Source organism: Typopeltis vanoorti, chromosome 10 (genome assembly GCF_054136105.1).
Source record: "Typopeltis vanoorti isolate ZY-2024b chromosome 10, IOZ_Tvanoo_1.0, whole genome shotgun sequence".
Classification (NCBI taxonomy): domain Eukaryota; kingdom Metazoa; phylum Arthropoda; class Arachnida; order Uropygi; family Thelyphonidae; genus Typopeltis; species Typopeltis vanoorti.
The window spans coordinates 27,867,501-27,880,978 of NC_143558.1; the positions used below are offsets into that span (position 1 = coordinate 27,867,501).

Here is a 13,478-nt window from a genome sequence, read left to right on the forward strand (position 1 = left end):
GTGACAGGGGCGTTGCCTTGCTGGAATAGTCTACATCCATCCGGCATATTTTCACCATGTAGGACAATACCTGATTCGAAAGAATCCACAGATAAAAACTAGTGGTCAAGGTGTGTTCAGTGCGAGTGAGAGTACCCAGTGAATATCCATGAGAAAAATTCTCATTTCCAGGTTACTGCCACCATCGACCTGTTTCCAGTCAACAATGCAATCTGCTTGCATAAGTGGCGATGGTGTTTTGGCTCATTTTACTGTTAGGCTGTGCACCATTAGTTCCATTTCACTTTCTTGGTTAGCTGGTTTTCTCCGTACATTAACAATTAGTCCAGGCCATCAATAATAATAAGAAGAAACCTGTTATGTGTTTCTTGAACGACCAGAGGTCGTAGTCACCTTAACCCACCCTTCTGGTTCTAGTTTTATTTTACGCCTTTTGTGAGTGAGACTGTCATAAACAAAGAATCGCTTACCTCCATTAAAGTTTTTTTTTTTAATTGCAAATAGTAACAAATGATAGGCTTTGAAAATCAGATAAATATTCATAGATGTAAATGTGTTCCTATGGTTTCTGTCTATGTTTCTTTGGCTGACCGGCCAACAGGTTACGATCGATGCGATACTGTTATTAAGTGTGCTGTCAGCTCTACCACAGGGAATCGGAGTTGCAAGTGAAAAATAATTAAACACCATCATTTGGCTGTACATTGTCGTCGATTCCAAAGAAGTATTATCATACCTAGGGACTAATAAACGAAGAAAAACAAAAACACCGAGCTTTTAGCATTGCAATTTTCGTTTTTTTTAATTGGCAATTGGTTTTCTTTTGTTGCTTTTCTTTCTGTTATAAACGAATTGCTAAAAATTGCAATGAGCGAAAAATAAATTGCTAAAAATTCGTAATGATCGAAGAGCCATTAAAATGATATCGCCTTAGTTATTAACTTTTATTCCTGTTACCAAGAAATATGGATTGAATTTAAAAGACAAGTCTCGACCCAAGGGAGATGTGTGATAATTAAACATTGAGTTGTAAAGTCGTCTGACAGAACTATCATTCGGAGTATATCACCATGGCATTCGAGATAGCCAGAATTGTACTCGGTATATGACAACGTCTTGTTATAGAAAGATCTAAACACGGATGGATATTTAAAAAGTATATTTGAGGCCTACGCAGCCTCGTGATGGTGGATATGGCGCTAGTTCCGCTAGAAGAGATACTGTACTAAGTTCACTTCCAGTCACTGAGTAGAAGAGCTTGTTTTATGCATTTTTTTATTCAACCAGTTCAAAATCCAAAGGCAGTCTATTTTTTGTCAAAGACGCACGCAACCACACACAACCAGCACATACAAATAAATACCAGTTGAAGCAGGAATGGACCTGTCATAGATTTCGTTTAAAAAAAAATCAATCTGTATGACTATACTGACCCAATAAAATTTTAAATCTCAGTATTTTTGTGATTTTTATCAACTCTTGCTTTTGTTTATGCACGAGTTAGGACATGGTTGGCTTGAATTCGGGAGGGCCCAGGTCTTTGTACACAGAATTTTGAAGACGTTTGCTTCGCGTTAGAGAAGTTTATCCTCCTGAGATTGCCCCAAAAATCTCGAGAGACGGAGTGAGACGGATATTTGAATATAACAAAAATCGACTAACTCGGAAACCGCTGAGAAAAACCCTAGAAAAAGTTCCTCCAGTGGATGAACAGAACGAAATCTATAGCGGACTTTCTTCGATATATTTTGCTTTATCGTTTGGACGAAAACTACACAGGTAACTTTAAAAATATAGCATGAAACCAAAGAGAGTACAAATCAGCTTAAGCAGTTCACCCTTTTTAGTACGTGTTTGATTTCTATAGAATTATAGCATTTTTTTTTTCATAAATAAAGCTGCAACGGCGCCTCTGTAGTTCAGTTGGAAGAACGATGAGATAACGTGCCTTGGATTGGAAAAGACCGGAGTTCGGTTCTCATTGAGACGAGAGGAATTTTTGTATGGGCTTTTTCTGTTGAAGGTGAGTTAGCCGATACCTCACATGAAGGTAGTGGGGGGGGGGGTTCTCCGGAAATTCGGATTTTCATCTTGCATACGGGTAAATCGGCCAGAGAATATACGTAATTTATAGGCAATTTACCGTTAGCGGGGATTAGAATAGTAGCATACAGTGTGGGCTGTATTCTACATGTGTAAATGTCTAGTACACATGTTCCCTTAAAACACGTAATACTTTATTAATTCTATCTCTCATTCATGCAAATGAATTTTGATTGCAGAGCGTGGTCATTCTGGTTGGCTGCTAAGATCCTTGCCCAAATGAGGTTTAAGTATGACCAGATCCATATTAAATTAAGACTAAACATAACAGGAAAATTTCTTGGTTTTGTTATTAATCTGCCTGCGTTATATCATTTGTTTAGAGCCTTGTTCTTCAACCTGTGGTCCGCCAAAAATTTCCTCGTCTCTCAGAAACAACGCTCCAGCCACGTATATCAAATTTTCTAACCTGTAAGCAGCAGCAGCAGATGTCGCACTAGCTAAAAATTGTAATTTTATAATATTGGATTTAATAAATAAAATACTATCGACATTGGTTTATGTTTCTGTCTTAGCCGTCAGCCGGTCCGCGAAATATTTCTCCTATTTCCCCGACCTGCAAGTGTAAAAAGGTTGAAGAACGCTGGTTTAGAGTACGTGTGGCTGATGTTTCCACCCTCTCTCTCTCTCTCTCTCTCTCTCTCTCTCTCTCTCTCTCTCTCTCTCTCTCTCTCTCCCCCCCCCCCTTCAAAGTGGCTACAAAAGATGGTCCCTTCTTTTGATAACCAGTCCGCTGCGTTCACTGTCATTAACATAAACCGATCGATTTTCCTGTCCGCTCTTCCATAAGACAGGACATACCAAATCTAAACACGCATCTTTGGGCTTAAATGTCGAAACTTAAACCCTAAAATAATTTTTTAAAAAATAGAATATATATAAATAACTGGATACATGCGTAACGAAATACATAAATTATCGGAGTCCTGAAGTTTTCTTTTGAAAAGTTCAACATCTGGTCTGTAGATCAAGATTTCCGGACTATTTAAAAAATTAATTAAATGGAAAAAAAAATTCCTTTAGCCACCTATGTTACGAATGTGATATAGCTCTACAAAAACCTTTCTTGGATGAAAGCCACATAAAAAAAATAAAATAAACCAAAAACCCTGACCTCAGTTTTTCTTTCTTTTCTCTCTCTCTGTCTTTCTCTCTCCCTTACCCCCCTCCAGTCCACTCTTATATTTATGGACTTGGCTGTCAAATATCTCTTTACCATTCCTATATCCATAGAAATGGTAAAGAGAACACATGACACGTTGAAGATAATTTTTATCCCTCACTGACCAAGTCAAAGACAGCACGGGTTTGAGGAGTTACCAGGAGGTTAAGAAGAAAGCCAGTGATAGAGCGGAATGGAGGAAATTGCTGCTGATCTACCAGTCCCAAGACTGATGCAACTGATGATCAGTTGCATCAGTTGCAACTGATGATCACTCCATTCCAGACATTTTTTGTTTGTTTGTTTTTGTTTTTTACAAACAGCTATTCAGAGATGTCGCGTCGCTTTCTACCAGAAAGAACACTTTATAAAAATACGTAAATAAATTTGGGCTGTTGTTATTATGTGGCCCCTCTATGAAATCCAATGATCCGTCACTATAAGACACTACACTAGACAACCAATCCAAACTATACACTATTAACTTCACTATCTACACAATACACAGTCAGACACTACGCGCCATCTACCATCCACTAATATTCTGTTAAAGGCGTATCTTCTCAAGCCGATTTACTTATGTGGGATGATTTTCCGTAAAAGATCTGCTAACTGACCTTCAATCGAAAGTCCATGTGAAGTTTCTTCTCATCCTATCCCACAAATATCTGATTTTGATTCCTTGCTAACAACATAGGTTATATTTAATGAGGAGAAGCAATAATACTATGCTCAATGTGGTTTGATGCCATGAATCGTTCTATTAAGGTTATGACACGCTTGAATCAGCTGGCTTCTAATTGACACAATGTGCTGATCGACTAACATAAAAGAACATTTCATCGAATAACGTTGGGGGGGGGGGGGGGATTCACCCGTTTTCTAAGATAGCTGCCAAGGTTTAACTTGGATTCTTTAGGGGTATTGATATATTAATTAGAACGTTATAATGAACAACTATATTAAAAACTCCACGAATTACTTTTACTGTTTTGTGAATTGTTTTTAGGAATGTATTTGATTTCTTGATTCGATTACAAGGAGCTTGTAAATAGGTCAACTTTTCGCGGACCGATTGCTCCTACCATAAAATGAAATCAAATATCAATCTACTGTCATTTCAAACCTCACGGAGATGCGCCAAATGTGATTGTCGTCGCCTACACGAAAAATAATTTAGTCACCCGATATTTGTGTCTAATCTCGTTAAATAAAAAATGTCTCACTTTTCCAGACAAGCTACCTACCTAAATATTGCGTGGGTTGGTCTGCTCCTGCATTCTGCCTGTCTCAGTTGTCATGTCGACTAAACGTCGTTGAAATCAGCCACGTGTCAACAGAAGGGGGGAAGTGAAGCTTGCAAAACGTCGCAGAGAAAAAATTAAAAAAAAAAAAAAATCAAACCGTAAGCTCAATGATACTGAGCTTGTATTGAATTTGTTTTTCAAGGGGAAAAACCTAGAGTTAAACTCATAAATCCACATACGTATTTTTACTTACTCTATTTTAAAGTATTCATCTTTGCTTCGACAGGCGATTAATAAATGAAATCTTTCTTAGAACTACAGATTCTATACAAAGGATTCCTTTCTCGTAGTATCTTACATCAATCCGTCTTATAAATTTGCCATCGCATATTAGAGTTAATGAGTTAATAAGTTATATGAATCTATTTAATTATAATGCGAAAGATTACAGTTACCTTTATTGTGAGCCTATAGGATTGTTACAAAGGCCAATAGAGAAAAAGGAAACAAACAAATAATTTTCAAAGGATTATTGTCGTCGTTTTCAGATGTTTTCAAATCACCGTTTCTGCTACTTAATCTTCCATTTACTCATAACGCCACTAACACTATCATCTACGCACCATCCCCCTTTACCGCTTACTAATAGTATTTGTCAGTTTATTGCGTGTGTTCTCTGGTCGATTTGCCTGCATATATACTATGAAAATCGTCAGTTTCCAGAAGGGAAGAACTCTGCTACCTCCGTATAAACTCGATTAACTTACTTTCAATTGAAAAAGCTCATATAAGATCCCCCTCCCCCTCGTCATAACCTGAAATAAATTTAGATTTTTTAATTCAGATGCAGTTAGCATCCGTCTTTTTTCCAACTGCGCTACTATAGAGACGCCAGGAAATATCTAATCCCATGAAATACTAATATGAGAAAGCAGGAAATATCTCAGAGATTTAGAAAACATAATATGTGGGCTAATTTTATTTTTACATTTTTTGCAACATTCAAAATAGTCATTTGATAATTTATGACTATCCTATCATTCTAAACTCACACACTTCAACAATAAAAGTTCCTTATGCAGTTTTCCTGGTTGCTAAGGAAACGTAATGCAGCAGTTTCTATGCCGTATAGGTCGCGCCCTCTGGTGAGGCTCTGAGTAAAGTTCCAGCAATAACAAATAAATTCAGTTACCGAATCTAAGAAAACGAAATAAAATCTTCTCTTGAAAAACCAAACCTATCCGTTCTAGCAAATAATTAGAATTTGTAAAATTATATAAAATACAAACCGATTTATTAGATTTCCCTTTTCATTATATTAACTTTGATTTTATTTATGTGTTATTTATTTATTATTTAATTTTTCTTTATTTATGCTTTGGTGTAGCATATAATCTCATTGTTATGAATTATGTTTTCATGATAATAATTTTTACGCACATGAATTTCTAAATTCGATGTTCTCATCCCTTTAAACTAATATTGTTTATATATTTCCTTCTCTCTCTCCTTAGCGGATTGAAACTCCTTTTCTGGCAGCCGTACAAGAAACCCTTGAAGATCGCTACACTGAGAACATTGAAAACATCTACAAGATAACCATCCACTTCATTCTGGAGAACATCATCAAAGGTTACGACATGGCGGCCGAAGCAGGGAAACCCGTCACACAAAACAACGTTTGACATTGCCCGGTTGCCACAGCAACGGAAGGAGATACTGTAGTACCGTAAGAGGTTTGTATCCGTTGCTTTGAGCCTTTTTGAGAAAAGCCGTCCGACTTCACTCTTGCGTCGACAGCGTTTAAGGAAAGTCCACTGTGCAAAAGAGTGGTTGGTGCGATAGGTGATGATGGACCGCAAGTCTTCTACCTTGACATGTGTCGCTACCTTGTGGACTGTTTCTGTAACTGTGAACTAAATAAAAAGACAATTGTATGCATTATTTCTTTAAGAAAAAAAAAATAACGAAAAAGAAGAAAAAAAGAACTATTCTCATAAAACTGAAGTGTTATGATGAGTATAAGGAGAAAAATGTCTATATTTAGAGATCATGGTATTGTCTCTTTGAGATGTAGCCTAATAACAATCACAAAAATCCCACACTACCCCTTCCTCCCCCCTATAAATATCGTCCATATATTTATTGTAAGCGGATTGGTACTGACCATTCTTTTACCTCGTGTTAAAATGTATGGCATAGCTTTTGTATTTTGCTGTTGTGCAAAACTGTATGATGTAACATAGCTATAGTTGAAGCAAATGTACAAATCTTATAACTAAGATATCAGTCTCTCTCTCCAAGAGACTCAGAAACAGTTTAGAAATATTAAATATCCCGAGTGTTCGGATGGTTCGCTCATAATTTTGCAAAGTATAACAGAATTTAATTAATGAATGCGAACAGTCAACAGGAAGTCCTAACAGTGATATCTTTTAAGCTATCCTGCCACCACGGATTACTGTGATGGCCTGGTCTCCAAATTTAGAATTAAGTTGGAATATAATGATACGCTTTTTATTTTTCTTGACAAAAATAACTAAGATTATAATATTTGGCCTATAAAAAACGAAATGGTATCCTATTACGTATTTACTATCCGCTAGATATGAGAGAGTTGATGTGTTGATCGTTGTGCATTTTACCGTGTAGATCATCAATCTAATTAAATAAAAAAAAACAGTTATCTGGTATTTTTTTATTTTCTTCCTATGATGAGCTTGAAATGTGGCGTTAAATTTTTCTTTAAATGAACAGCGACTTTCCATAAGCGAAATACATTAAAACTAAGCTAACAATAGAGTATTACATGCATATAAGCTTACAATCCTACTGTTATGACAAGAATGATGAGTCCCACGACCTTGCAACGTGGAAGAAGAGTGTGTTTATTGGATGATGGTTTGAGATTAAGTAGAACACTATTATATTATAGAGTAATCTTATGCTCTGGATCCAATGAACTCAAGAGATTCTTTGAAAACAGTGGAAACTATAAAGAAAGAGCCTCCGTAACTCGGTATCGAAGCTACCGTTTAATTTAAAGGACCTGGGTTCGAAACCCGTCTAGTACACAAGAACCTTCTCAACTAAGGGTGCGTTAGCCTCTAATGCAGTAGTGGATGGGTTTTTCATCCAGGAAACTCAAGTTTATCATCCCGAAAAACATGTAAACCGCGATAAAAATAGACGCAATTTACAGACATATCAGTACTCATCATAAGCAGTAATAACTCGACAAATGAAGATGGAGGATGGGAAACTAAACATCCCAACTTGGGAATATAAGCAGACTAAGGACATTTGCTTTGTGACGTGTTATGAGTCCAAGAATGCAACGAATGAGTTCGCTCACTTTCCACAACCTAGCACTGGATTACTTGTTGCAGCCATGAAAGAGACAAAGATTCTGGAATTTGAGTACTAATGTGCCATCGGTAAGATCAGTGTGCATTCTAGTTTTAATTTATTAATATTCATCACAGATTGATGAAACTGTTCAGATACCGGTCAAAAATATGTGAGACTTGTGTCGGTGTGGTGTGGTGTAGGAAAACGAAAGAGTGTACAAATTATCTCTTTCAAAGTGCGATTCTCTTGATTGTATACAATCGGCAGGTGCGTTGCTAATATTATGCTGAAGTACCTAAGCCAATGAGACAAGTATTATTCCTGTAAACTGTTTTGTGGCTCATTTGCAGTTTTTCAACCAGAAGTGAAGAATCCTTATAAACGCTCTTGATGCTGAGGCAGAAATGGAAATTGGGTCTTTAACAAAAAACGTTGCTGCCCTCTACCTTCTTCTACAGAAAAATGTTGCAGTGGTTTGAAGCTCATTTTTTTTGTATTCAGTTATTTATTGTCGATGTATTTAGATGGGTTCTTGTTCAAGATAATTTACATCCTAAAAAAACAGGACATTTCAGATGTTTCTGTAACTGTCATTCCAAATTCGTAGGTGGTTAATATCGTGTATTGCTCCAACACTTTATTTCACACTGCAGCTGAGAAAAATATATATACTAGTATTTTATATATATAAAAAAAAAAAAATATATATATATATAGATAGATAGATATATATAGATAGATAGATCCTTCGCTCCCCCCCCCCCCAAGGCACAAATAGTATAGATCCACCAATATCCTTTTGTGGGTGGGAACCATATGAAGCATACGCACAAACTACAGCACTTCATTTTTTTTTTTTTTTTTTTTTTTGCTAGTGATAGTAGATGTTGCGATATGTGCTACATGGATTCCAGTTTGATGGCTTGGTAGTTTTCCCTATAAAAAAATTCGATTCAGGATATTTTTCATCTACTCTTGTACCAAAGAGGTATTCTCAACATAACAGTAGAAATGTGCCGTGTGTATTATATTTGTTGTTCGTTTCTAATTTAGTTGTGATAAAAAATTAATTGTATGCATTTTAAATATATGAAAACACCGTGAATGCTTGTATGAACACACACACACACACACACACACACACACGAGCGCGCACGTTTAAATTCAACCATGGTGGTTTACAAAACATATTGCTTTGGCTAATAACTACGGTAGTTTTGTCTTCTTAAATTATTTGACTGTTTGTTTTGGATTTACAACCGAAGCAAAATGAAAGCTACAAAACAAGGTCAACATGTCTATAAATTACTGTACGTGTTTTTCTGGACGATTCACTTATTTAGCGGAATGAAAAAACCTGAGTTTAACCTGAGAAAAACCCAAGCATCACTTTTTGATACCGTATAACTTATCCTCAATGGTTCATCGTTCCCTACTGTATTCTAACCTATGTGTTACCATCCAAAAGGCATCGTGGATATCGATGAACTAAGGAGCAAATTATTTGACACCGCCATGGTTCAGTCGGACTCGATGTCCTTTGGTTGTTGAAAAACTTGAGTTCCAATTCCCTTCTACTAGGTGCAGATCCTTCATAAGTGTTTTTTTCACCTTAGGTTAGCTGTTTATTAGCCGGTCTTATACGGAAGATGGTTGGGTTTTCCTTTGTTATAATCCCAAACATCAACAATCTCAAATTATTGAATTTTCCAGAGTTAAGGTTAATTTTTCTCCTGTTTACAAAGTGGTCGCCGTACATAGATCTGTTGAGATTGGTGAATTCTTAGACGTCGCTTAAAAAAAAGTTATAACTCAGTTTTCCATAAATAAAATCAGTCGAAAATTTTAATATTTTACAAATGATTCTTTTCAATTGTAGGGAATTTCTCAACAGTTATTGTAGTATTGCTGTTGTGTGAGAGTGATTCTGTAGTCTAATGCCAAGACGTTGCCTCAAAATTGGAAAAGGGAAAAAATATATTTTAGAAAAGGCCTCGGTCCTATTTTAATCCTTACTAAGATACTGGAAAGAAATTCATCTTGTTTAGTACATCCAGCCTTATGGAAAGTAAAAATTTTAAAAAAGCATCCAAAGCTGCTGGTTCGAATCCCGCCGTGTGCATGGATGTTTGTGAGTATCTATCAAAATACTACTGATGGTGGCGGTATGGCGTTGGTGTAGTAGTGGTTCGTTGTAGTTGGTGGATTGAGTGTTGGAGACAAAGAGTTATAGAGTAGGTGACCTCTCTCGATGGGTCTTTGGACTCCCTGGAGGTGTCACACAAAAATAATAATAATATAACCGTGTGTAATCTTGGTAGATCTATCATCAGGCAATAACTTCGAAATTTTTTCTACCAAATTTCTGAGCCACAGTTAACAATCTCTCTTTCTCTCTCTCAATAAGATAATAGCTCATACAATACTATTTACGTTATAGAATATAGAAATTACATAAACTGCATATGCAAATACAGAGGACTGCTTCCAAAATTAGAAGAAAAAAAAAAAGAATGCCGTAGTTTATAATCATCTCACTGTATCTTACATGTGGTGTAGTTCTTATGGTCATTTTATTCTCCATGATCTCCCACACACGAATTCTGAAGGTGTAAGATTTGCTAAGATTTTTGCAATCATTTTCTATTTGACTAAAAAAAAAGAATGTTTAAGATGTTCCAAAGAACATCTTAAACATTCTTTTTTTTTAGTCAGTGTTCTATACATCAATAGCGCTAGGCCACCCAAAGAAACCCGTTCTCAGTTCAAATCTATTCGCAGACTACAGGAACTCTTTCTTAGACTAGTTCCCGAGTTAGTCAATTTCCAACATGGGCAAGTGGATTTTTTTCTTCCATGAAACTCAAAAAATCAACCGTAGAACCCAAACTATATTAGACAATAAATATAACTTGTTAGGGTTAGGTACCAAGAGATACTTGCCTGACTCTTTGCTGATTTATGATGATTTCATTGATTATCTCCGATTGACTACCAACAAGAGGAGACTGAACTGACCCTTCTATCTCCAAAAACTTAGATGGGGCTAAAACTTCCCCGCATAGTCCCTATAGGGGAATAAAAGATGTTCGCAGATTTATAATTTATTATTAAAAAATATATATATTTGGAAATCCAAAATTATCCAGGAATTCTATACACTTACATTTCACAGTGTTATTAGTTTCTTTAAATATATTATATTTGATTGCTAAATGTATTTGATACGCTTATGATCGAGTGAATCAGTCGGATAAATTCTCCTAAATACGTTTGTACAATGATTTGTATTTTGTGAAGCATAAAGCACACGAGATTCTGTTGAACAGTCATCACAGTCAAACCTATTAATTAAAATTTGATGGGCTGAAACATACGCAAAACCTCTTTTAGTATCCATAACTTTGGCTTCCAAAAGATTTTGCTAGTTTATTCTTGGGTAATTGATATTCCAGCATAACACTTCAGCTCAATGAATAGGCAGAACTCCTTTAATCCTAACGTTTTGATGTGATGGACAGTTATTTCCATTCTTTAAGCCTGCACTTAAAGTCAGCTAAAGCTATTAATGAAACAAGGCATTTCTGGTGAGAGAGGGGGTGGGGAGAGAGGGAGATAATAGGGCACACAACTACCGCCATCTCGTGGCCCTAAATCCTAACACTCGTATTATACGAGGGTAGTCTGAAACGTTCTCGGCCTCGATCATAGATGGTAACACTATGAGTATGATTTTTTTTTCCTAAGTTGGTACATCTGTCATAAGCGTCTGCGTGAAATTATAAATTATTCTATCAAGTAGTTTGTTTTATACAGCTGTCTGTATCCCTTGAAATGGATAAAACTGAGTATCGTGAGGTTATAAAATTGTTTGTAAAAGAAGGTTTAACGCCAAAAGAAATTCATTCGAAGTCCATCAAAGTTTATGGGCACTCTTCTCCTTCGTTTTCGACAAGAAATGGGATGCCGAGTTCAAACGTGGCCGTGCCAGCCTTGAAGATGATCCACGTGAAGGACGTCCAAAAAGTGTAACAACAACAAAATCATTGATCAAATGCACGATATGGTATTGGATTACTGGCAAGTCAAAGTGCATGAAATTGCTGAGAATATAAGCATTTCAAAAGAACGAGTAGGATATATTTTGAATGAAGAATTGCAAATGAAAAAGCTTTGTGCAAGTTGGGTGCTGCGCTTGCTCACAGCAGATCAAAAACGCACTCGCATGAAAATCTCTGAATAGTACTTGGAGCATTTTAACAAGAATAAAACTGATTTTTTGCGTCGATTTATTACGTGGACGAGACTTGGATTCACCAGTACACACCAAATCCAAACAGCAGTCAAACAGTGGACAGCCACCGGTTGTTCAGAGCCAAAGAAGAGAAATTCGGTTCCATCAGCAAGAAAGGTCATGGGATCAGTGTTTTGCAATACTGAAGGCATTTTGTTTATTAATTAGCTTGAAAACGGTAAAACAATAACCGGGGAATATTATTTCGATCTTTTAACTAGACTAGACGAAAACATTCGTGAGAAAAGACCCGGATTGCAGAAGAAAAAAAAATCATCTTTCATCAGGACAATGCACCTGACCACAAAGGTGTTTTGGCAATGGGAAAATTAAGGGATTTGCACTATGAATTGTTGGAATATCCACTCTATTCCCCAGATTCGGCTTTCTCCGACTCTTATCTCTTCCCAAAATTAAAATTCTTCCTCGCTGGTAAGCGTTTTCTTCGAATCAAAAGGTGATTGAAGCTGTAGAGGGGTATTTTGCAGATCTTGGATATCGATGAAAGGACCACTGCAGGAACAGGATAATGGCGCTTGAGCATCGCTGGAATAAATGTATTAGTCTTAAGGGAGATTATGTTTAAAAATAAAAATAATTTTGAAATTATAAATACGTTTTTTTCATTGGTTGGCAGAGAACTTTTCAGAACACCCTCATATGTTATTTGGTCCAGGAAAATGAAATCCGATCTGATTTTTCCTGGAGATTTTAATGTTACCAAAGCTGAGGTGAAATTAAATCTTTCTTGTGAGAAATGACAGAAGAATGTGACATGGTCGCATTGAAGTTCACAAGATTGCATTTGCATTACAGAAGAAGGTAAGCAAATCAGTGATTAATACTGTACGTTGGTTATGAAGTTTTGAAGCTTCGACTGTCCGTGGACTACATGGTAAATCAAATGATAAAAGAAACGTAACATATTGTCGTCAGTAAAACTATGGGCAGGGTTTGGACTTAGTTGGAAAAGGTAATATAGAAGAAGAAATTATTTCAAGTGTAGACAACTGCAGCACGTGTAGCATTAGTGGAGAAATATGGATAGAGAGAGAGAGAGAGAGAGAGAGAAGGAGTAATTGGCGATTTAAGTGCAAATGGTGGAAGGCATAACTTATGATAGTAGAAACGAAAGTAAGCCTCTGTATAAGACACAATCACATATCTTAGATATGGAAAGACTGTTTACATAAGATACTGCAAAGTTTCAGTGGTTTATATCCAAAGGTGAGTAATATTGGCCAAAATTTCTGCTATAGAGTTAGAGTGTGAGTTTTTTTTTTTTTTTTTTTTTTTTTGATTTACAACCAAAGCAACTATG

At 36.2% G+C, this 13,478-nt stretch overlaps 1 protein-coding gene across 4 annotated transcripts in view; it reads left to right on the forward strand.

Annotated features, from left to right (window-relative positions):
* LOC150102267 (neuroglobin-1-like) overlaps window positions 1–7,205 on the forward strand; it is a 131,357-nt gene extending 124,152 nt beyond the window's left edge. For all 4 annotated transcript variants that reach the window (XM_090399181.1, XM_090399182.1, XM_090399183.1 and 1 more), the window contains exon 4: window positions 6,027–7,205. In XM_090399181.1, the coding sequence (XP_090255307.1) occupies window positions 6,027–6,197 (171 nt within the window). In that variant the 3' untranslated portion in view covers window positions 6,198–7,205. The remainder of the gene's footprint in view (window positions 1–6,026) is intronic.
* The last annotated feature ends 6,273 nt before the right edge of the window (window positions 7,206–13,478 follow it).